The 25,913-nt window shown below is 41.6% G+C and overlaps 1 protein-coding gene across 1 annotated transcript in view; it reads left to right on the forward strand.

Moving 5' to 3' along the window:
* Positions 1-440: 440 nt before the first annotated feature.
* si:ch73-139e5.4 (heat-stable enterotoxin receptor) overlaps positions 441-25,913 on the forward strand; it is a gene marked incomplete in the record, with an annotated part of 27,100 nt that continues 1,627 nt past the window's right edge. The window contains 23 exon segments of the mRNA XM_024284972.2: positions 441-645; positions 3,183-3,295; positions 7,956-8,023; positions 9,532-9,747; positions 13,125-13,243; positions 13,486-13,588; positions 14,289-14,403; positions 15,962-16,103; positions 16,226-16,308; positions 16,573-16,681; positions 16,946-17,027; positions 19,994-20,096; positions 20,159-20,215; positions 20,287-20,358; positions 20,436-20,540; positions 20,633-20,719; positions 21,937-22,069; positions 22,135-22,272; positions 22,340-22,416; positions 22,490-22,581; positions 22,651-22,809; positions 24,174-24,366; positions 25,814-25,913. Coding sequence (XP_024140740.1) covers positions 441-645; positions 3,183-3,295; positions 7,956-8,023; positions 9,532-9,747; positions 13,125-13,243; positions 13,486-13,588; positions 14,289-14,403; positions 15,962-16,103; positions 16,226-16,308; positions 16,573-16,681; positions 16,946-17,027; positions 19,994-20,096; positions 20,159-20,215; positions 20,287-20,358; positions 20,436-20,540; positions 20,633-20,719; positions 21,937-22,069; positions 22,135-22,272; positions 22,340-22,416; positions 22,490-22,581; positions 22,651-22,809; positions 24,174-24,366; positions 25,814-25,913 — 2,671 coding nt within the window.

The following is a 25,913-nucleotide window of genomic DNA, read 5'->3' on the forward strand; positions in this document are numbered from 1 at the left end:
ATTTCCCTTCAGGTTTTTACAAACTGAAAGTTCAGGTAAATATTTTCATCTGAAACCACATGAAGCGTGAAGCCGTTATTGGCAGAACTATAACATGTTGCTATGTGGACAGTTGTCATCTCCATCCAAATCAAGTCTGTAATGTGTTTTCCAGCCTGCAGCACACACAGACCTTTGCACACCCACACAGGGGAGTTATACAGCCGCTCTGTGTGTCTTTAAAGGTTGTATATTAACACATCGACAAGGAAAGGAGGTCAGAGCCAGAAAGGTAACTCTGGCACAAAGACGTCTGGATTTGTCAGAGACTTTCCTTCTGAACACATTAGAGGAAGAACCTGATGTTTTCCCGCTCTGCAGATACACAAACTTTGAGGATTCGGTGAATACAGGAGAGCTCTCAGATGGACTCACCATAACTCACTGATCCAGAGCTGACAATGAGCACGTTTAACTTGTGGCTGTCCGTGCTGTTCGCCTTCGGGGTTTCCGCATCTCGTGGTCAAGATACCGGTCAGTGCATGGATGGGATCACAGTCAACGTGATCCTGCTGGAGGACGAGGAGTCTCCCTGGAGCCTGAAGTATGTGGGGGGACAAATCCTGGAGGCCGTCGAGAAGGATGGGGCCATCAATGCTGCAGAAGGTAAGAAATGGTATTCAAACATCCATGTTATCAAACATAACCTGCGACTTCTCTAATCCATTTGTAGAAAGTGCAAAAATTCAAAAAATCAGGCAAGAACATGTACGTTTTTCCACTTTGAGCATTTTTGTTTGTTCTACAAACTCTGCTAATAAACAGAGATATGAACCTGATTCGTCAGCATCGATAAAAGTCATTGAACGATATCAGTAAAAGTCATTAGAGATGCTAACTGGTTTCCTGTAAGCTAATCCTGACCTTCGATCCACAGAAGAGAGAATATCTGACTTTTGTTTTTGCTTTTTATGAAATTTGGTCCAATTTATTTATATAAAAAGAATTCCAAATGACAAGATACACAAGTAGTCACTGCCATGTTTATTTGGTTTACATACTCTTTCTGAACCCTTTATTAGGAACACCTGTCCAACTGCTCGTTAATGCTAATTTCTAATCAGCCAATCACATGTCAGCAAGTCGATACATTTAGGCTTCTAGACATGCTTTTTGTCCGAATTATCCCCTAACATCTAACTACTAAAAAACTATATAGAGAAAACTATATACTATATAGTTCCCTGGATTTTAGAGGCAATTCGGACACAATGCTCACTACTTTTCTTTCGTTTTTCTAAAAACCGGATGTTCACTGAAACACTGATTTCACAAAGGGAAAAAAAAGAATAAAACAAACATTTCACTGCATTTATTTATGACTCCACTATGTTCTGATGTTGAAAATGTGGTTGGTTTGTTCAAAAATTACATGAACACATTTTTTTATCAAAATTGTTTGACCACAATGCATTGGGGCCTAAATCCGCTAATCTAGCGACCATCGATGTAAGCTAGTTTTTTTGCCAAGAATTCTGGGAAATTTCCCGTGCACTCGATTTTGTAATAAGTAGATCTGGACAGGACTAGAAATGACGGATGCACTATATAGTGATTAGGGGGGGAATTCGGACACAACCGTGGTCATACTGCCGTTCAAACCGAGCATCAGATTGGGGAAGAAAGATGATTGGAGGGATTTTGATGGTTGTTGGTGTCAGACAGGCTGCTCTGAGTATTTCAGAAACTTCTAATCTACTGGGATTTTCACCCACAACCATCTCTAGAGTTTACAGAGAATGGTCAGAATAAGATAAAATATACAGAGAGCTGCAGTTCTGTTGATGTCAGAGATCAGAGGAGAATGGAACTCAAATAACCATTGGTTACAATCCAGGTCTGCAGAAGATCATCTCTGAACGCACAACAACCTTGAGGCAGACGGGCTACCGCAGCAGAAGACAACACTAGTGTCACTCCTGCTAGCTAAGAACAGGACACTGAAGCTACAATTCACACAGACTCACCAAAACTGGCCAATAGAAGATTGAAAAACGTTAAGTCTCCATTTGTGCTGACACATTTGGATGGAAGGGTCAGAATTAGTCCTCAGCAACATGAAAGCATGGATTCATCCTGGCTTGTATCAATGTTCAAGCCAGTATAATGGTGTGGGGAACATTTCTAGGCACACTTTCTAACCAACTGAGCATGGTTCCAACACCAAAGCCTACCTGAGTATTGTTGCTGACCATGTCCATCCCGTTATGTCCACAGTATGCCATCTTCTGATGCTTCTTCCACCATTTCATAAAGCTGGTTTCTTGATCATGACAATGAATTCACTGGACTCTAGTGACGTCCACATTCAACAAAACCCAATATAACCTTTGGGATGTGGTGGAATGAGAGATCGGCATCATGGATGTTCAGCTGACAAATCTGCAGCATTTGTGTGATGCTTTCCTGTCAATATGGATCAAACTCTCTGAGGAATGTTTCCAGAACCATGTTGAGTCTATGCCACCAAAGATTAAGGCAGTTCTGAAGACTATAGGGGGTCAAAACAGCCAGTACAACCTGGCACTACCAGACCAGACCGCTCTTGGTTGGTTTAGGTGATTCAAGTGAGTGTTTCCCGTGAGCGTTGGACCCTCAAAGTGCATGCTGGGTGTGGACCGATGACGTAGCTGCGCATCAGAACGGTGTGACTACAGAGGACTAAACTATCGATTTGGATCTTGAGTCTGAAAAAGTACTGGTTGGACGCTTGCTGTTGTCGTAGAACCTTTTTGCCAATAATAGGGTTACATCGTGTGACGACAGAAACTCCGCCCTAACTGGTCTATTCCATTTTTCTATGGACTATACGACCAACGGGGGACCAGAAAAGGTACCAGTTGATTCTGTTTAACTGGTCCACTTTGTATGTAAACACTCAAAAGTCCAGTCCGGCCCAGTCTGGACTGCTCAGGAGAAACAAGTCAACAGTGTATCTGATAAAGAGACCAGTGAGTGTTTATACAGTACGTTTACTGGCTTGTTTCCAACTGTCAGGCTATGACTGGAAAAGTCTCACCGCCACAATCTGGACTGTAAACTTCCCAGGATAGATTAGGATTCAGATCCAACAGAATCCTGCTGGTCTTCTGTTTTGAAACAACCAATTAATGTATCTTCTTCTCTCCTCCTCCAACATGAAGGTATGGAGTTCAACCTCACAGTCAACTTTGAAGGGTTCAACACAACTGTTTATCGCCAAAGAGGCTGCATAACGAGCGCGTGCGAGGGAGCAGAGAAGCTCAACAAACTGATGGTGAGTCTGTCATTTGATTCCAACATGAGAAACGTTCGGAGAAACGTGGGGCGCACTCGCTCAGCAACACGCGTTTCAGGACTTTAACAGAAGATTCTGATTGTTTTTACCGCCGTCAAAGTCTGCTTTGTTAGATTTATCACTGTCTTGCACGACAAGTTCAAGCAAAGTGACAGAAGTTTTCATGGATAAATGGATTCTGAATGAATGTCATTCTTTTTTAAGGTTCTTTTATAATTAAAGAGGAGCCAAACATATTTTTTTAGAAAAACACTGAAGTCCGAGCTCATGGCGCTAACTCCTTCTATAGTATTAGCAGGCTGTACAACACAAAAAATACTCAATATTTTTCATTTCATTTATTGATTTATAAAGCACCTTCCACCACCAGTCAAGGAGGCCCAAAGTGCTGTACACAAGGAAAAACAAAAACCGAACACTGTGCAATAGTAAAACATAAAAAAGGATAAAAGACATAAAACCAAGTAAAACAATTTAAAAACAATGATAAAATCAATAAAACAATTTTAAAACAGAGATAAAACCACCATAAAATAGAATAAAAGGCTAGGCTAATGCTAAAAGGCTGTAGTGGAGGAACAATTCTTTTTTAAAACACTCCAAAAGCGTGATCTCTCTTATAGAATAGAATAGAATAGAATAGAATAGAATTCAACTTTATTGTCATTGCACATGTCACAGGTACACAGCAACGAAATGCAGTTTGCATCCATCCAGAGTGCTTTAGCAGGTATAAATATGTATCTACAATGTGCAAAGTGGAATAAATAACAGTGAGAGGGTATAAAACAAGTATTTACAGTATGTAAACAGTACAGGTGAATTATTCAACATATAAAGTGCAGGTAGTATGCAGGTAGTGGTGATTCAGTCCATGTGTTATTGTGAGTGATTTAGAAAGATACAGAGTGGTGTTGTGGCTAAGTTGTCATGAAGCAGAGTTCAGGAGTGTGGTAGCAGTTGGGAAGAAACTGTTCCGGAACCTGGTGGTTTTAGTCCGCAGACTCCTGTAACGCCTGCCAGAGGGCAGAGGAGTGAAGAGTCTGTGTGCTGGGTGGTTGGAGTCCTTTATGATTTTTCCTGCCCTTTTCAGACATCGCTTCTTGTAGATGTCCTTTATGGCAGGAAGTGGTGCTCCAGTGACATGCTGGGCAATTTTCACCACCCTCTGCAGTGCCTTCCGGTCTGCAGCAGAGCAGCTCCCGTACCAAACTGTAATACAGTTGGTTAGGATGCTCTCGATGGTGCAGCGGTAAAAGTTCACCAGGATGTTGCTGGACAGGTGGTTCCTCCTCAGAGTCCTCAGGAAGAAGAGGCGTTGGTGAGCTTTCTTTACCACCTTGGAGCATGCCGTTGTCCAGGAGAGGTCCTCAGAGATGTGGACTCCAAGAAACTTAAAGCTGTCCACACGCTCCACCACCTTCCCTTTGATGTGGATGGGTGCGTGTGGGTCAGCGTTCTTCCTGAAGTCCACGATGAGCTCCTTGGTCTTCTCTGTGTTGAGCAGCAGATTGTTGATGTCACACCAATCTGCCAGACGATCCACCTCCTCCCTGTAGGCAGCCTCATCATTGTCCTTGATGAGGCCGATCACCGTGGTGTCATCTGCAAACTTTATGATGGTGTTGGAGCTGTTGACAGGTTTGCAGTCGTGGGTGAGGAGGGAGTAGAGGAAGGGGCTCATCACGCAGCCTTGGGGTACGCCGGTATTTATGGTGATTGTGGATGAACAGCGGTTATCCAGTCGGACATGCTGGGGGCGGCTGGTCAGGAAGTCCAGTAACCAGTTGCACATGAGGGAGCCAATTCCAAGGTCTGTGAGTTTTGCCATTAGTTGTGAAGGGATGACTGTGTTGAAGGCTGAACTGAAGTCCAGGAACAGCATTCTGGCGTACGTGTTTCTGTTGTCCAGGTGAGAGAGGACAGAGTGCAGTGCTATGGATACTGCATCCTCTGTGCTCCTGTTCTGCCGGTATGCAAATTGGTGGGGGTCCAAGGTGGGGGGGAGGCATGACTTGAGGTGTGTTAAGACCAGCCGCTCAAAGCACTTTGTGATGATGGGGGTGAGGGCTATCGGGCGGTAGTCATTGAGATTTGTTGGGCTGGAGGTCTTTGGTAGTGGTACAATGGTGGTGGATTTGAAGCAGGTCGGTACCACAGCACAGGCCAAGGACAGGTTGAATATGTCCGTCAGTACTCCTGCTAGTTCTCCAGAACATGCTCTTAGAACACGTCCGGGGATCCCATCAGGACCAGCAGCCTTGTGAACTGTAATCCTGCTCAACGCTGCTCCTACATCTGCCGGGGAAAGAGTCAGTGGTTGGTGGTCTGGAGTCACAGCTGCTTTGGTTGCAGTTGTCACATTCCCTCTCTCAAAGCGAGCATAGAAGTTGTTGAGCTCGTTGAGGAAGGAGGTGTCAGACGAGGTGGGGGAGGGGTTGATGGTCCTGTAGTCAGTGATGATCTGTAGTCCTTGCCACATACGTCGGGGGTTGGAGTTGGAGAAGTGTTCCTCTATCTTCCTTTTGTATGCCTGCTTGGCCTTCTTGATTCCCCTTTTCAGCTCAGCCCTCGCTGCGCTGTAGGCCTGCGCATCTCCTGACCTAAAGGCGGTATTCCGAGCTTTAAGCAGAAGACGGACGTCCCGGGTCATCCATGGCTTCTGGTTGGGGTACATGGTGATCTGTTTGTGGCTGGTGACGCTGTCTACAGTGGTGGAGATGTGGTCCAGGACAGATGAAGCATACTGGTTCAGGTCTGTGTGGTTGAATCTGGCCCAATCTGTGTTCTTGAACCGGTCCTGAAGCACAGCATCTGTCCCCTCTGGCCACACTTTTATAGTCCTCACAGTGGGTTTCACACGGTGGATGAGTGGTGAATACAGAGGTGTGAGGAACAGGGAGAGATGGTCCGATTGTCCAATGTGGGGGAGGGGTGTTGTATTGTATGCTCCCGACACGTTGGAGTAGACATGGTCCAAAATCTTGTCCCCTCTGGTGTTACATGACACATGTTGGTGGAATCTGGGGAGGACTGACTTCAAGTTGGAATGGTTGAAGTCACCAGCAATAATAAAAACAGCTTCAGGATGATTCTTCTGATGTTTGCTAACAGCAGCATGAAGTTCTTTCATAGCCAGCTTAGCATTAGCATGCTGGTGGCAACTGATTCCACAGTTTGGGAGCCAACACAGAAAAAGCACGGTCCCCCCCTGGCCTACATTCTTACTTAGCAATGTAAATGTCTGTAGAGGACATTTCTAAACCTGAATAAGTCCCACTGACATATCAACCATTGACTTTAAAGGAAAACTGGACTTAGTGGCCCCTCCCCTCTGGCGTTCTAAACAGGAAGTGGCTCCAAGAAGTCAAAATCCCAATAGACTTCTATAGAGAAATGGTCGGAATAACCATTCTTTCTCTGATACATTTCTTAACGTAATCTTGATAATCCTCATTACTTACATATTTATAGAAACTGACCAATCAGATGCTTTAATAAAAGTGGGTGGAGCCTGCTTGGCCCTCACGCCCAACAAATTTTGTGTAACAAACTTTCAAGTGGTTCATCAAGCACGATAATGGTTCGTTCCATTTTCGAGAAGTCCCTTGAAGCTCAATGGACGTCATGACACACCTGCTCTCCCCTTAACCTCGTGCTATCTTGTGGGGTCCAGATGACCCCATCCTCATATTTGATGTTTGATCCCTCTATGACAAAGGTGGGCAGGATTTCATGTCTGCCACGGACACCAATGAAGATAAAAACACTTGTGACTAAGGCTTTTACGTGAAGCCTACGGTGATGTTTGAACTCCTCCCCTACTCACTATATGGTGCGTTTACCATTTTCTGAATCTATGATTCCAAAATCCAGTGCTCTAGAAATTTCCCAGAAGTCTTTGCGAAAACCCAGTGTGCATCCATGGTCACTACATTAGTAAATATTGACCACAATGCATTGCAGTCGAACAATTTTTCGTGAACGTTTTTAACATGTAATATTTTTAATAAACCACAAAGTTTTATCATCAGAACACAATGTGGTTATAAACTGTAAAATATTTGTATTGATTAGATTTTCACTTTGTGAACTTGGTGAGATCATATACACAGTTTAAAAAAAAAGAAAGAAAAGTAGTAAGTGTGGTGTCCAAATTGCTTTTAAAATCCAAGGCACTAGACGAGATAGTCCTGCACTTTTTAGTAGTTAGGGGTTAATTTGGACTTAGCCAACATGTAAGTTAGGAAAATATTTGGATGTGTAAAAGATGTTTGTGGCCCCGCCCAGCATATTTTCTATATCACAGATACAATCTTTTTCAAATAATATTCATCATCTGCTCCTGATTTATAATTATTTGAATAAAGAAACACTCAGGGATTCAATTTTAAGCTTAATTTCTTTATGTTTGTATTCCAAGAACATGTAAAAACACAATTTTCATCAGAGATGGTCTTTGATGTGACAGAACAATTAGACTTATTTTTACTATAATTCACTGGATGTAGTGAATATTCTTATTTTTTGTCATTTCAATCGATAGATGTTTATTTGCAACCTGATTTACGGTCAATATTTGCTGAAGGTGAAGTTTTGCCGTTACCTGTGAGAGTCTCACTCTTCTGTCTGACCGCAGGTTACAGGTGAGCTGGGATGTGCCGTGCTCGGACCCACCTGCACCTACGCCACTTTTGCAATAACCGAGTGAGTGAGTGTTTTTCCAGCTGTTTGACGCTCCATCAGCATAATGACCCTTTTTATGGCATTAAAAGCTTCCATGCAGGCGGCGGAGTCTGGTTCTGGTTTCAGTGTGGCGCCACAGAAATGCACAAACCAAACAAATCTTAATCTAAAAGGCTTTTTTAGGTTAATTCCTTAAAGCAGGTGTCAGAGTTAAGGCCCGGGGGCCGGATCCGGCCCTCCAGATCATTTTTGTTTTATTGTTATTAATGACCTGATGTTATCTTCTGCTTATTTCTAACTTGTATAATTTTGACAAAATATATTTTTATGGAGAGTAAAATATTAAAAATTATTTAAGGTTTAAGTTGATTTATTCTGGAATAATATTCCTGCCTTTTTATTATTCATAATTATGCTAAAAGTAAAAAAAAATTGTCATTCTGCTAGCTTTTTAGACTATTTTGGCATTTATTAAGATTTTTTAGTCTATTTTAGAGTTTAGCTAATATTTCAGCTACATGCTAGCTGTTTTGGCTAATTTAGTTTTTTTGTTTTGTTTTTTACGCTTTTTTTTATTTAGCTAGTATTTTAGCAACATGCTATCTGTTTTGGCTAATTTAGGCTTTTTAAAATTTTTTAGACTGTTTTGAAGTTTAGATAACATTTCAGCTACATGCTAGCTTTTTTGGCTAACTTAGTTTTGCTAATTTAGGCTTTTTCCGTTTTTTTATTGTATTTTTTAGTTTAGTTATTTCATTTTTTTTTAGCTACGTGCTAGCTGTTTTGGCTAACCTAAGGTCTTATTTGTTGTTTTTTTTGTTTGTTTTTTTTAGTATTTTGGGCTAATTTGGCATTAAGCTAATATTTTAGCTGGACATTAGCATCTTCTGCAGCCAAATTCAGCTTACAACATTCACACTAGCATTATCACAGGTAATGCTATATAACTAGTTCATAATAATGCTAAAAAGTTACAGTTTTAAAGTTTTAACAATTTAGTTTTAGTGTGTTAATTAAATGTTTATCCTCTTCGACTCGCGACTTAAGGTGTTGTTATGGATTAGGCTCCTTGTGCAACTGAGTTTGACCCCCCTCCCTTATAGTTAACAACTGTGCACTGGTCCTTTTCTGGACTATGGTCATGTGACCAAACAGTTCATTTTTATAGACAGTTGTATTCTGCACCAAACACCTGGCTGTAAAAAAGACTTCAAAGAGCCCTCCAGTTGTAAATAAAGATTTGACGCACCAACACACCTTCATCTACACCACAGAAACAGAAATAAGTAGAACAATTCTTACCTCATTGACAGATTTCCTTAAATAAGCCAAAAGATTGGGTAAAGGAATATTTTACCAAGAATTCTCATTCTATGAAAAAACAAATCTAGTCACTAAGATGTGTTTTCTCAAAGCATTTTTGGTAATAAATGGAAAATTACTTTTTTTTTCAGTGTCTTTTTCACTTTTCAGATGTGCAGCAGCTTAAACTCTTCCTCTCACATCGTCTCTTTTTTCTCTCCTGTCAGTGCAGAAAAAGGCTTCAACCTCAGCACCCCCATCATCTCAGCTGGAAGCTTCGGCTCCTCCTGCGACTACGCCACCAACCTGCAGCGCGTCCTGCCGCCGGCCCGCAAGATCTCCGACTTTTTCATGAACTTCTGGAAAGAAAAATTCCCCATCAAACCGAAGTGGAAGACGACCTACGTCTACAAACGGCAGAGCAACACGGAGGACTGCTTATGGTGACTCAGATTAAGATTCGTTTTGGGATGGATTTATAGGAATTTGGGGTTAAATTTACAGAGAAATGTGGTGATGTTTGTAAATTATTAACTACGGGAAAAACACCAATCTTTAGTTTCTCCTTTAAACTGATTGACTTTGTGAACATTGATCCTTGGGATCCTCACATCCAAACTCTCCCCAGAAAACTTTCACTTTCTTACAGTTTGCCAAGAATATTATGGGATTTTTGGCATTGCCAGCTTTCTTACAAAAGCATGTTTTTGATAAAGATAATGAGAGATAAACAGATCTGCTTTGACATCCAGGTGACTCCAGCCACGTTTACACAAGTAATCAGAATAAAAATGTGTCACGTAAACACACCGACCACACTGTGAAAATATGAATCAATTAACATTATTATTATTTATTAATTTACCTTTATCTATACAGGTAGGTCGATTGAGAACAATTTCTCATTTACAACGTCGACCTGATTACGCATTATCAATACAGAAACAGAACAACACGGACATAAGTTACATACAGATGAAAACATCTTCTAACATCAAGTATTTAAATATTTACAGTCAAAAGTCTACAGGAGGCACAAAGTTAATAATTACAATAAAAAGACAACAGGAAACCCATTAAAAATTAATAAATTAAAACCGTTAAGTTAATAACATATGTTCTGTAATTTGTTGTTTTTATCAGATTAATCTTTTCAGTTTTGTAAACAATGAGCCCTAAAAATCTTAAATACAACAAATAATTAATCTAATGTTTCACTTTTTACAGAGCAGATTATTCTGATCTAATCGGATCTATTCAGATCAAAATTTCCTTCTGATCCAGACAGGTTGGTTATACGGATTGTTGATCCGATCGTGATCGTGTCAACATTTCCTCCGTTGTCTGTCATTACTGCGCCGGTTTTATGTCACGCACAGACGGCGTGACGCTCCAGAGGAAACTTCAGAGCGTGAACAGGACCGACCGTCTGCAGCCGGACTCATAACTTTATTTGTTACTTCAGCATCTTCAGCTATCAGCCTTAGCATCTTAAACGACCAAATTCTCATCGCTTTATTTGTTAGGATGTGTTCACACCGGATGTGGCAGGCGTCAAGCTTCAGTGTTAAGTCGATGTAAAAGACGCCATCTGGCATTATTTGGCCGTCAGGCGCGGCAAGATTAACACAACGTGTCAACCAACCAGGAACTCTGCTTTGGGCGCATGAAACTTTAGTGACTAGATGCAGGCCCGGCCCTTGGGCATAGGCAAGCTAGGCGGCCGCCTAGGGAGCCATCTGCTTTAGGGGGCGCCAAATTGCAATGATTTTTTTTTTTTTACAGTTTGACACGCCACTCAATCCATGTAAAATGTTCAAAATGTAATACCTAAAACCATAAATTAACCCTTTAACTGATCAACCAAACAGTGGGAAACGTTTAAAAAACATGTTTTTAAAAATATTGATTCTGTGTATTACTACCCAAAGTATGGAGTTCCTGATGGGAAATTGTAGAAGAAAAATTGAAGTTTTTTTTTTTTTTTCAAAAACTGAAAAAATAAATAAATAAATAAATAAGTTAAAAAAAAGGGATTTGGGACCTTTCTGTGTGGAGTTTGCATGTTCTCCCCGTGCATGCGTGGGTTTTCACCGGGGACTCCGGCTTCCTCCCACCGTCCAAAAACATGCTTCATAGGTTAATTGGTGACTCTAAATTACCCCTAGGTGTGATTGTGAGAGTGAATGTGTGTGATTGAGGCCCTGAGACAGACTGGCGACCTGTCCAGGGTGTACCCCGCCTTCACCCATCAGTAGCCGGGGTAGGCTCCGGCACCCCCGCGACCCCGAAAGGGACGAAGCGGTCAAGAAGATGGATGGATGGATGAAATAAAAAAAAATCTGGTTAGTAGAGGATGTGCACCAGATAGTAACTATTGTGCATCAGTTAGTAACCAGAACATATTTTTACTAATTAAATGTTTAGAAAAAAAAATGTTTTTTTTTTCGGTTTTTTAGTTAGTAACCTTTTTCTTTACTTCAATTTTTTTACAGAAATCCTAAGTATTTTTAGAAAAACCCATGTCAATTATTTTTTTTTTAAACTTTGCTCCATACCAAAGGCAATAAGCAGCAGAAGAAAAATACTTTTTTGTGTTTTTTTGGGTAGTTAAAGGGCTAAATAACGTGACATAATCAGTAATCAATAGTTTTGTCTGGTGCTGCCCCCCTCCATAATCAATAGTTTTGTCTGATGCTGCCCCCCTCCCCTTGCGTGATGCAGTCCTGAAGGGGAGGAGGCGTGTGATGCGGTTGCCGTTTCTTTAAAACTTTAATGAAAAAGCAGCAAAACAAGTCCTCAGGAACAGCTTTAAGGTCAAAAAAGGAAGGAAGAGGAGGAAAAAAATGAGTTTTTTTCCGTTTCATTTACATTTAATTGCTTAAAAATTCAACCAGCAATGAGATCAGCTTGTCAACAATGTGAGCTGATGAAGTGAAAGTGGAAATGCCGCTCCGCGCTACAAACACTCCTCTGAAACTGTGTAAACAATCGTGTGAAATTTGGTTTCTGACAGAACAAATGCTGATGTTATTCTCATATATTTATGCTCATTGCTGCATTGTCCACTCAAATTTTAGTGGACCCAGGGCTAAATGTCGAACTCTGACTCTTCCTCCGGGTCCAAGAATAAAACACTGACTACACGGTTATAGAAGATTATGAGCAAACAGTCACTTAAATATATTATTAATAATAATAAAGGTAGAAGATCAGAAGATCCTCTCAGTCAAAGCTGGGCTTTGTTTGTTTACAAAGGAACTCACTACTTCCTCTTCTGGTATTTGAGATACTTCTGTTCATGTCACAATGATTTATTCCGATCAAACATGTGGTGCATGAAAACATTTGTTGTAATTTGATAACGTTTTTCAGGATTTATGTACACAGTTCTGTTCTAATCTGATCTGATCCGTTGAGATCATTCTGAACATGTAAACGCAGCAAATGATGCATAAGAAGAAACATTTGCTCTAAAAGTGTCACTTTTAAAGCTGTAGTGTTTTGCGTGAAAGACTTGAAACTGCAGCTTTTGTTATTTATATATATTGTTTATTTTCATGACAGTTTTTGTTTACTTTGGTGTTTTTAGCAAAAGTTTTAAGTCATTCGATCTAAATAAATTTAGTTGGAAACAATCCACCTTTAGGATCACAAGACTGATGTGGATGTAAAGATAGTCTAAAAGTAAAACCAGTCAAACATTTGAATAAAATTAATGATAATTATAGTTTTAATGAAGTTGATTCGATGTATCAGATGGATTCAGTGCACCTCTTATTTTGAAAGGTCCCTTTCTCTGACCTGATTTCCTCCTCAGGTACATCGGAGCGCTGGAAGCAGACGGCAGGTTTGAGGTAAACGTGAGCAGAACGATGCTGCGCCATCCCAGTGACCTGAAGGACGTTCTGGACTCTCAGGAGAACAGAACCAGCAACCGTGAGTCGTAACAGCCGATGATGTTACCGGGTCTGGATCTGAATCTGAGAAAAGACACGTTAAACTCAAGTCAATTCAGCCATGAAGTGAACATACTTTAGTTTTTCTATTAACTCCAGACTGAAGGTCAAACTGGACTTTTAAATAGAATTTGAAACACGAGTGTCCTCTGGTGTTTCACACGTGTCCTCTGGTGTTTCCCTCGTGTCCTCTGGTGTTTCCCTCGTGTCCTCTGTGTCCAGTCTTCATCCTGTGCGGCTCACCGATGGACCTGAAGGAAGTGAAGAACATCTCTGATGCTGCAGACAACTTGGATATTCTCTTCATTCTCATCGATCTTTACAAGTCAGTGAAGAATTTTTAAAACCTCCAGATGATGTTTTCACCTCATTTTCTGTTTTGTATCCTTCTATTAAAATCTGATTCTTTGTTTCGCTAAAACTCTTTTCTAAATTAGAATTAGTTTGTGTCAAATGCAAATCAAACATTTTAAAATCCATTTTGTTGACACTGAACAAAGCATGTTTCACACAGAATGATTTTCTTCCTACCATGAATAACAATAATAAAATAGTTCTTTAAAAGACCATATTGTAAAAAATGACAATTAAAATTGGTGTTATTTCACTGGAGGTTATTGGAGGTTAGGCGTATTTTATGGGTGACATCTTAGCCGGTCAGTCCGAATCGTCAGACCTCTTCCAGCGAGGGTATTGGATCTAGAATTGTTTTTTTATGACTTTGGAAACAAACAAACAAGAAAACCTTCAGAAATGAACTAAAATGTATAAACTGACATTTTTCTAAAGTGAACTCCACAAACATAATCAGATTTTTTCATGTAAATTTTCCATTGGAGCCATTTTTGTATTTATTTCTTTGTTTATTCCAAATTCAAACAAGGTTTTAGCAATTCTGGATTCAGAAGATTTCCCTCCTTGATTTGGTTTTTATACCTAAAACTTCAAACTCTCTACAAGTTCTAGAAGCTTCTTAAATGTTTTTTAAGGTTTTAGTTGTTCTTGATTGTTGCTGCTTCACACAGTGATATTTACTACACCAACACAACATCAATGCCGGAGATGAGGAACGTGCTGGTGCTGACCATGCCCGACACCAGAACCTACACCATCAACCCGGACCTCACAGGCAACGACACGGTGAGAATCCAAGCTCTCTAAAATACCGAACTGATCCTTCAGAACTTTTTTTAAATGACGTTTCTGAAGTCCCAGAAGACAGAACCGCTACAGTTACAGCTACAGCAAGAGGAACTTTACTGCCATCTAGTGTTTGATGATTAATTTATTAGAGTAAAGAACAAATAGAAAAGTAAAGGATAACCTGCGTAATCATTTTCTGGAACAAACTATAAACTGTTGTGTTATTTCATGTAAAGCTGCAGTCACATTCGGAGTTGACCCGTACGAGGACTTTGGGTTTTGGGTTGTCCGGACCCGTAGAGAGTCGGAGTGACTGTATTTTAAAGGGGAGCAGGTGTGTCTTGCTGTCTCCTCTAGGGTCGTACGGCCACCTTAAGGAACGTCATGAAAATGGAACGTACCATTGGTAACTGTATTGTGAAGTGTTCTTGAAAATGATTTAAGTTACATCCAATTATGACGTATCTGGGCGATTCTCTTCTACATTGCCCCTCTGTTAACCCTTCAATGACCATGTAGAAATTCAGCAGGTGATACATAAGTGCCTGTAGGACGCCTGTAGTACGCCCCCACAAAGACACCACGATTGTCTAAATTCTTCATTCCTTACAACCAGGTTGTGATTACTGCAAGGAACGTGCACGTATCACTTCAGCATCACTCCTTACACAGTGCAAGTGGGTTTGATAAAAAGAAAAATCCTTTTCAAAAGTGGCCGTACGACATACCAGCGTCTAACCTACTTCACTCTTACTTATGCTTTTGTCACAAATACAACTGCTGCTGCGTGATGGTGAGCCACTTTTAAGATTTGTTTTTATTGTTTTAGAATAGCCCACTGTTTGTAAACCCCCAGGCTACTGGGTGGCCCTTTATATGGACAGCTGCCGCCCGGAGACCTTTACACATCATCCAGTCAGAGCTGCTACCGGCCAGCTATCTTGTGACTGTCCAGTTGTTGGTCAAATTCGTAATGGTGTCATTGCTCAATCTCCAAATGTGCACCAGCAGCCACTGACATATTTGAATTTTTTCTTAAACCTTGTCTGCTGCCGTGCCGTGTGGTGCCTCCCGATTACAAATGCTGGGACACATTTGTAGAAAAACTTGCATTTAGGTTCCCACATTCTGGAATATGTGAACTGTAGCCCCAGATGAGCTTCACCCGGGAGTTCTGGGCATCCCCAAACCCCAGGAACGAGCCAGGGAACCCCCAATGCCCTAACCAACCACCCGCCATCCCCACAAGAGCTCCAGGAGAGACTGATAAGGCAGGGTCCACCCACCGCCTCCCAAGAGTAGAACTCCCTAGAAAACTGGAGAGTCTTAAGGATGTATTGTACAAGAGTTCACTATGACCTGTCAATGACAGCAGGTCCGTAGAAATGAAGTCCATGAACTTCCACTCCCCTCTAGTTCACCACGCTCTATGACCTTGCCCGTAAAGGTTTGCCCATTTTTTCTCCTGAAGACTTCTGTATCCGCACTAGCTAAGATGAAGGCATAAGATCGATGACTGTATGTAGACTCTGATGTTTTCTCATGGACGCTGCAGATGAATGACTACATGGCTGCCTACCACGACTCTTTGCTGCTGGTGGGTCAAGTCATGAGAGAAATCGCACGAAAAAACCAGTCGGAGATGCAAATGATGGAATACGTCAACTCGGATTACTTCCGGAACGTCTCATTTAACGGTGAGAAGAGGAGAGGACTTTCAGTGAAGATGCAAACACAAACTTGAAATTTATTGCTGCTGATTTAAAACACAGAACTGGAGAACTGCACCAATAAATATGTTTTTTATGACTTTGATCAGGAATTGGTGGCCATTATAAACTGGACCGTCATGGAGACAGAGACGTGAACTTCTCAGTTATTTACACCACGACTGACAATAAGGTGAGTTATAGTCCTGCCTCAAAATCCAGGAAGTATCTGGTTCCAAAAGGCAGATCCCAGTTTAACCCCTTCGTGCCGGAGTTGATTTCTAGTAATAATCAGTAGAAACCAAAAGGAGTTCATTCAATAGTATGCAGTGGTTGGGAGATATTCATCTTTATTCCTCTACTGAGGATAAACATGTATTATTGGTACTCAATGGATAACAAATATATCTGCAATAACAAGAAACTCAAGTTTTTCTCTCATTTTATCCTTTCTCAGTACAAGATTTTATTCTCCTTTGACACTGAAACCAACAAGACCAAACAGATGGATCCATCTCCAACCTTCATCTGGGCAAAGGCGCTTCCGGACGACAAACCAGGCACCGGTACGACACACAAACACACACACACCTGCCGAGACCCAGTCCTGACGGTTAATGACTTACCTGCACACAAACAGACACACCTGCGGAACAGATGATAGAAAATGTCCGCTTTAAATAGCTGCAGGTGATATGTGCAATCGTGCAGCCCAGTCAGCTCACCTGCAATAAAGAGTCACTTTTAACCTGTTTATCACACCTGACACTTCCGAGATTATCTGGGTTCTCAGGGAGGAATTTGTCATTTTATCTGTTTGTGTTTTATAGAACTGGAGACTCAAGACATCATAGTGGTGGTGCTGGGCGTCACGGTGGCCGTGGTCGCCACGCTGGCCTTTATTTTTTACAGGTAAGTCCTGTAAGTAACACAAGATTAGAGCTGGAGATTAGGATTCATGAAATCAAGGTTTCTAAATGTTTAGGTCATGAAATGTAAATAAATAACCAATTTTAAAAATCTAACAAAACCTAATAAAAATATATATAAAAAATAAATAAATAAAAAAAACTTTAGTGAAATGAAACAAAAGCAGTTCAAAAAGTAACTTACAGTTTTGTCATTTTGTGCTTATTACTTATGATTATGTGGTTAGACTTAACTAATTTAGTCGATTCTGATTTGGTAATGTGTTTTGGTAATTTTATTTATAATTTTAAACTACTTTTGTCGAAAAATCAAAGGATTATGTAATCCCTTGAGTTTAGGACTCGCAAACACGCTAACCAACAATTTGAAAATAGAAATCTGAAACATTTTTTATTATTTTTACAAAACTTTTAATCTAAATATGAAGAAAAAGTTTAGTTAGAATCTTTAAAACTCTATTTAAAAGTTTTTGAACATCACATTAGAATGCAAAAATACACTACAGTAGCTCCATCTACAACAGGCATGTCAAACTCAGTTTGGCTCTGGGGCCAGATCCAGACTTTCTGTTCTCAGGTGGGCCGGATCAGTAAAAGAATGTCAACTCCAACTATTTAGCTTTGTTTTTCAGTACTATGCTTTATCATTCAGCCTAAATTTGTAGCCTACCCTACATATTATAATCACGGATGACAAGGGATCTTTTCTAAGCACAACACATTTATTCACAAACAATGGAGAAAAAAATGATTTTCATGTTTGGCATTGAATGTGTTAACAACTGGTTTATTTTAACAGTTGAGTAAATGCAGTTTTACACCTGAACCAACTCACCACACTAAACAAACTCAAGTGGGAGCTATGAAAAAAAATGTTTTGCCTTAATTATCATACTGCTTTGAAATAATAATAAATAAAAATATATAATAATAAATAAAAATACAAAATAAAAGTTTTAGCAGTGCATGGGCAATAAGATTAGACTACATCAGCTCAAACTACTAGGCTGGGCCTACTGAAGCTGAGAATATACTGCAAAATATTAATTGTCTTTAATATGAAACCAGATTAATCTTATTTTTAATGATCTGTATTTATGAGTGCAAACAAATGTCATGTCATCACACTTTTTTCTCTCTCTCACTGCACTCCTGCAGTCTACTTGCTGCTGCTGGCTCCTGAAACTTGGCATCTTTTTGCCTTTACAAGTGCGTCGATATCAGGTGTCAAATCCTGAGTAGCAGCACATTTAACAATGTCATTCAAGTGTTCATTTGTTAACCTTGAGCGCTGCTTTGTTTTATTATTGTTCATCACAGAGAACACCTGTTCACAAAGATAAGTAGTCCCAAACATGGAGAGAACCTTTGCAGCCACGGCTGTTAATTTGGGGTAACCTGGCACAAGATACTGATACAACGTATCCAATCCCACGGACCCAAATTTATCCTTCACAGCGGAATCGCACTGCAAGTCAATAACAAGCTCGAGCTGAATGTCAGCTGGCACATCAGAAGGCTTCACTGTAAATGGCGAGCGAAAAAAGCCGAATTTGTTCTCAAGTTTACTGAAAACCTGAAACCTCCGCTCAAACTCTCGCAGCAAATCTGTTATGTTGTCTTTATATTTATCCAAATCTGGACGATCCGGTGCCGTTTATTTCCTGGTACTAACTCGTGTCAGTGCCGCATGCTGGACGTGAGCTCTTTAACACATTTACTGCCCTCTAGCGGCCGGAGGGAGCATTTGGTTTGTATTTATTTGAAAAAAATCATAACTTTTGATAGAAATGAGCTAGTGACTCGCTTCTTTTTTTGACATACTCAGAAATTTATGACGGGCCGGATTAAATCATCCAATGGGCCGGGTCCGGCCCGCGGGCCGTATGTTTGACATGCCTGATCTACAACAACAGAACCAGGGCCGTGTACCGCTTGCTTTACATTGTCTTACTTCACACCTGATGCAGGTAATTAGCAGCACATCTGGCCAGTGGACTACGGAGTGATATTCCTAAAGCCTTAGTCACAACTGGCTTACAGGAGGTTACAGGCTGTTTCTAGGGGGAAAACAGTCAAACCTGTGAGAAATATCGAACACTTGGTGATCCTATAGAGAGAAAATGTTCATGCACATTTATTTCTGCGGGTATGGAGCCACTCCTCTCTTCGACCCTTCCCTGACCCAGAACCAGACACTGTACGAGTCAAACCCTCGTATGGGTGCATCTGACTAAAGCTTAAAGACTAAACCGTTGTCATGTTTTCTTGACTTCTACCTTGTTTAAAACTCTCCCATGTGTTCATTTTCAATGTTAAACACTTTTTGATTTGTCTTTGATTTTAAAGGACGAAATGTGACTTACTAAAGACAAACAAGTATCTGACACAAAAGGCATTAAGTTAGACTAAAATTGTATCATTTTTGAGTGATGCTAAACCAATTGTGTCCAGTTTAAAGTGGGTATTGTTGTATTTCTTTATTTTTTTGTAGTATTATGCCTTTAATCTTGAGTCCTTTGTGCAAATAGACAACAGCCTGGACCTTGACAAATTGCGTATAGCACTTTTCTACCTTCCTTCGGAGGTTTTACTAAAACACTTTACAGCCACTGACCCATTCACACACTGATGGCGGTTCCACTGCTGAACACTGAGGCCATTTGGGGTTCAGTGTCTCGCCCAAGGACACTTTGACAGGCAAGGTGAGAATCGAACCTGCAAACGTCTGATTGCGAGTCAACCGCCCTACCGCTGCCCCAAAGAAATATTTCCCAGAATATTTGGGTGGTTTATCACTTTAGACACTTGTTTTTGGTTAAGTTGATGATATTTATATATAGATTTTAATTACTTAAATTAGTCTTGTAGTTGTGAAGTAAAAACATGTATCAGGGAAACTTATTACCAGAATGAACTGCAGCAATAATACATATTTCTTCTACTCAGACAGAACAGAAAAGACCGTCTGCTCAGGAAACGCTGGTCTCACATTAACCCTGATCTCATCTCACTGCTGGAGAACAACGAACACAACATCGTCTCCCTGAAGGTAAAGGAGCTCACAAAGACGGTTTTCAGAGAAGCTTCTGATCAACTTTTTCTCCTCCTCAGATAGAAGAAGAGAGAAAGAAAAAATTCCAGATCCGCCGGGCGCTCTACGATAAGAAGGTACTCTACGTCCGCCGTGGTTTTCAGACTGACATCCCACGAGCTCCACATGAGCTTTGATTGTGTTCTAGATCGTGATCCTGAAGGAGCTCAAGAAGTCTGATGGGAACTTCAACAAAGCCCAGAGGATCGAGCTCAACGCGGTGAGGAACTTCCAGAGTTTTATGGCTGGTTCGTTAATATTTATCCAACGCCTCTAAAGTCCAGACTTCTCCTGCAGCTTCTGCACATCGACTATTACAGCCTCACAAAGTTTTATGGCACGGTGAAGTTTGATCAGGGAGTGTTTGGAGTCTTTGAGTACGGACAACGGGGGTCACTGCGGGTCCGTAAATCTGACCTTGATGATTAACAGCAATTATAAATAATAATCAAGAAAGAGATAAGAGAGACTGAATGATCCCTTCTTTATTCCAGTATGTGCTGAACGATAAAGTGTCGTACCCGGAGGGAACCTTCATGGACTGGGAGTTCAAAATATCCGTCATGTACGACATCGCAAAGGTGAGAAGTGGGTCAGCAGAGAACAGGAGCGACTGTGTGTTTGAGCTCCTGGTTTTCACTGACGTCAGTCATGCAGGTCCAAGAGTCACCGAACAGCGGAGTTCAATTACGCAAATAGGCCTTGATTTAAACACACTTATTGACTTTTTTTGTATTATCTACATTATGTTTAAGACACTGAAAAAATACATTTTAAAATATTAAGAAATTAGATTTACAAATCAGTATTTGTTTGCAAAAAAGTGTTCAGAAAAAACTTAAAAGTTGCATCTGGTGTTGAATGGCCCCGCCCCCACCCTCACTGCCCCTTTTGATCCCACCCCCCACTGGATGAGCTGCTGCTACATGCCCCTCCCTCTACCTTTCTTCCCCTCCCCCCCTGGTAAGAGCTCCATGTGACGAATTCATGAAAAAAAAGCGTATTTCCAAAATGGCTGCTTTTCTGTTAATTTATTTCCATAGCAACCATTTTATTTTTTGGTCACCTGGGGGTGACGAACACGTCTATGTAATTTGTAGAAGAATCTGCAAAAGTAGATTTTTGGATTTCCTTGGCAACGGAGGGTTTTTGTTAATCATGCCATATGTCATATCATTTTTTTCTGCTTAAGTCAACAATTCCTGTGTTAGATTTTCACAAAATTCCGATAACGCGTGTGCTAACAACAGTGGAACGCCATTTTTGTACGTTTGCTACGCTAACATCATTCAAAATCAATCACTTTTAATTCCGTGTAGACAACAGAAAGAGTTTGTTCAGTGTTATTCAGCAGGTGGGAGAGGTTCAAGTTTAGAAATGTCCTCTACAGAAGACACATTTGCACCGCTGGTAATCAGGAGGATAAATCATGTGATTTAATCAAGAAAATCTTTAAGTTTTAAACTTTTGGAAATATTTTGCTTTTTTTTTTATATAATGTTTGGTTTTACTGAACCTCTTAATTCTTTGAAGGATGAAATCATTCTCACCTTCACAAAAATCAGACACAGAACTCTTCCCCAATTTGATATGGACGCATTTTCCAGCCCTTACATTCTTGAGCTTTTAAGTCTTATATTTTAATTTTATTTTAATTCTACACTTATGTTTTTATGTTTTGTTGGATCTGTCATTAAAAAATCCATTCTGGCCAAAAGGTTGCAGTTCCGTCTTCCACCACTAGATGTCAGTAACACTCAACAGATTTCTTGAGGTCTTGCTGCACTCTTGTGCTCAGGGCATGTCCTACCTCCACGCCAGTGACGTCCAGGTCCACGGCCGCCTGAAGTCCACCAACTGCGTGGTGGACAACCGCATGGTGGTGAAGATCACAGACTTCGGCTGCAACGCCTTTCTCAGCCAGGAACACGGTAAAAACTCCGCCTCACCTGTCCGTGGTCGCATAAATCCCTCTGAACGCCCTGCCCTCCCTCAGACCTGTGGACGGCGCCGGAGCACCTGAGGGAGGAGGGCACCTCTCAGAAGGGAGATGTCTACAGCTTCGCCATCATCTGCCAGGAGATCGTCCTCAGGAGGAGCACCTTCTACACCGAGGCCTGCTTGAAGAGATCAGGTGTCAGATCCGGAAGAGTATGAATACAGGGCAGCGACAGAGGTGTGACGTCTGTGTTTCCAAACAGAGAAGCTGTCCAGAGTCATCGCATCCTACTTCAGGCCTGATCTGAACCTGGAGACAGCTTCAGAGAAAGAATCGGAGGTGTCCGTTGTTTAATTGAGATCTTTTTCTGACAAACATTTCCTAGAAGCTCCCTGACATTTGTGTTTTTAAGGTTTATATGTTAATACGAAGCTGCTGGGAAGAAGATCCAGAAAAGAGACCCGACTTTAAGAAAGTGGAAGGCCTGCTGGGTAAAATCATCAGGTATCCTACAACGACCCGTCTTCCCTTTCAGAATAAGAGACCGTCAACAAATAGATTTTTCTTTCATAGTAAAATTCACAACCAGGACAATGAGAGCTACATGGACAACATGATGCGGCGGCTGCAGATGTACTCCAGGAACCTGGAGCACCTGGTGGAGGAGAGGACGGCGCTGTACAAAGCGGAGCGGGATCGAGCCGACTGCCTCAACTTCATGCTGCTCCCTCGGTCTGCTCACTCAAACACTCATTATCATTACTGAGACGGCACAAACGGTACAGAGCCCCATGGGGCGACAACCGGCACAGCAGTGTTGACGGAAAACCGGTTCTGCACCTGAGGGACACTCCTGCAGGAACGAATGAAAGAGGGGAAAAGAAATCAGTTCATTAAACAGCTTTAAGATGAATAGAAAGTGTTAGATTAGTTTAGACTAAGCAGAAAGAAAGTAAATATAATCCACTGATTTTGTAGCCAGAGATACTTCTATGACCGGAGTTTGGGCTGCCGAGGCACTCACCTTCAATTGACCCCAAACTACATTGCACTGGCCCCTTCTCAGCTCTCCTGCAGGTGGTGGGTCCACTGGAGAGTGATCCTGTGTTGCTCCTTCGGGCTTAAGCTGACCGGGGCCCGTGGGAGGAGCCACCAGGCGCCTACTAGCCCTAACCCCAGGCCTGGCTCCAGGGTGCGGCCCCAATAACGCCAATCCAGGCGTTGTAACTGGATCTTTGATAGGTCTCACAAAGGGGGTTCTGACCTGCTCTTTGTCTGGCTCGTTACCCAGGACCTGTCTGCCATGGGAGACCCTACCAGGGGCACTCAACCAGGCTTGACCGGAGAAAAATAGTTTGTTAAGAGTTGAATATCTTGGGGTCTTGTTCACGAGTGAGGGAAGTTCGGATCAACAAGTGGATTAGAGCGGCATTCACCATTTTGCGGTCACTGCACCGGACTGTTGTGGTGAAAAGAGAGCTGAGCCAGAAAGCAAAGCTCTCAATTTACCGGTCCATCTTCATTTCAGTACTCACTTATAGTCATGAGCTCTGGGTCATGACCAAAAGAACGAGATCTCGACTACAAGCTGCTGAAATGAGTCTCCTCTGTAGGGTGGCTGGGCGCTCCCTAAGAGATAGGGTGAGATGGTCACTCTGAGAGAGCTCGTACAGCTGTTTCTCCTCCACATCCAGAGGATCCAGCTGAGGTGGCTCGGGCATCTGATCCGGATACCTCCTGGAAGCCTCCCTGGAGAGGTGTTCTGGACATGTCCCACTGGGCGGAGGCCTCGGGGAAGACCCTGCACATGCTGGAGGATGCTTATTTATCTGATTCATATTCTGTTAAATGTACAAAATATTGTACAAATTGCACAATTTTACAAAAAACAAAAATCTGGCTCCACATGCTGGTTCCATGCTTACATAGGGGCGTGGTCAATAATTATGTGGTATTGTTACATCCTCACCTCATTGTTGTTCTTAATAGCTAAACAAAAATGTCCCATATTTGGATTTTTCTGTCTTCTGGAGTTGACAGCTTCTATCTATAGTTCCGAGGATTAAAACTAGTTCATGAGTCCGTCTCCTCTGAAGGCCGGTGGTGAAGAGCCTGAAGGAGTCCGGCGTGGTGGAACCGGAGCTCTACGATGAGGTGACGATTTACTTCAGCGACATCGTGGGCTTCACCACCCTGTGCCAGTACAGCACGCCCATGGAGGTGGTGGACATGCTCAATGACATCTACAAGGGCTTCGACAGCATCGTGGACCACCATGACGTCTACAAGGTACTGAAATCTATGACAATCAATGCTGAAATGCTGCTGGAAAATAAGCATTTCTCCTCTTCAATGATTCTTATCCTCAATAGATAAACTTACTTTCTTTGGACAAATGACTTCTCTTTTTTCTCAATGGTTTACTCAGACCTCAGGACCTGCTGTTGGGTTTGGATCTGAACCAAAGAGTTATTGACCTTGAGTTCATACGCTGGTGGGGAAGGTTTTTCTTCTAGATTTTAAAAACGTATCATCCAAGTCCTTAAGTTAAGTCCTTAAGTAACACCCTCATACCATTACACTGCCCCCACCATGTGCTTATTTCTGATCTGAAATCAGTTTGGTTCAAGATTTTCCTCCTTCCAGAAGATTTGTCCTCACTTCCATCAGAACTTTGGTCCAGAAGTTCTGTCTTTCTCCTTGAACTATGTTCACACCACCCTCGGTCATGTGCGTTCAAGCAGCCACTTTCTATAAAAAGTCCCTGTAAACACCAGTATCTACACATTTCGGGCTTCTGCGTTCAAAGCTCTCACGTTCATGTGCAACAACTTTCCATGACCATTTTTGGGCTCTACATGATGCAAAGCGCACAACCACTGAAAGTTGAACCAGTTGAACTTCGACTAATCAGAGACTTGGATTTGGTGGTGACATATGGATGGTGTCCACTTTAATTCATTTAAGTTCCAATTGTTTGAAAATTGATCATGGAAGATAAATGAATATTTATGTTTTGTTCTCGGATGGAATTCTATGACGTTGAGTATTTCTTATACTGGAATAGAGCTGTGAAAGAAAAAACCTGGAGCAAGATTCGCAATATTTGCACTGCTTTGACATTTTGCACCAAACCTTTTCCAACTGTACATGGCGTACATGTGCTAGTAAACAGTAGGAAAAGAAGAAGAAGCCCCTCCCAGCTCATCTAGTGTGAACACTATGGGCTAAAAGAGCGCTAAAGAATACATGTCTGTCACAAATGGGCAGACAGGTTTATTAGTTCAGACAGGAAGAGACTAGAGGTGTCCGAGTCCAGGCGAGGGTCAGGACAGAGATAATCAGAGATGAAGCAGAAGATCAGGTCCAGATGGAAACGCTCAGTAATGAAGGCAGAGTGGAACAAACAATACTTTGCGCTGACCAGTGTTGGGACTAACGCCGTTTAAGTATAACGGCGTTACTAACGGCGTTATAAATCAAGTAATTTAGTAATCTAACTAATTACTTTCATCCTCGCTGTAACGCCGTTATAGTTACTTCGTGTAAATCGCGGCGCGTTACTTCAAAGTTTGATGATCTTGCTGGAGCTGGGCGCTTCGCACCCGAAAGTTGCTTGTGTTACGCGCCCCAAGTTGCATCAAGATACATGAGAAAATCCGGTTTCTTTTCAAAATATAACCAGTTTTTCACAATATTCCAGAAAATAGTAGCAGTTCTGATTTCTGATCTGCAGGTGGAGACCATCGGCGACGCGTACATGGTCGCCTCCGGTCTGCCCAACAGAAACGGGAACATGCACGCGGTGGACATCTGCCGCATGGCGCTGGACATCC

This window comes from Oryzias melastigma, linkage group LG19 (genome assembly GCF_002922805.2).
Source record: "Oryzias melastigma strain HK-1 linkage group LG19, ASM292280v2, whole genome shotgun sequence".
NCBI lineage: Eukaryota > Metazoa > Chordata > Actinopteri > Beloniformes > Adrianichthyidae > Oryzias > Oryzias melastigma.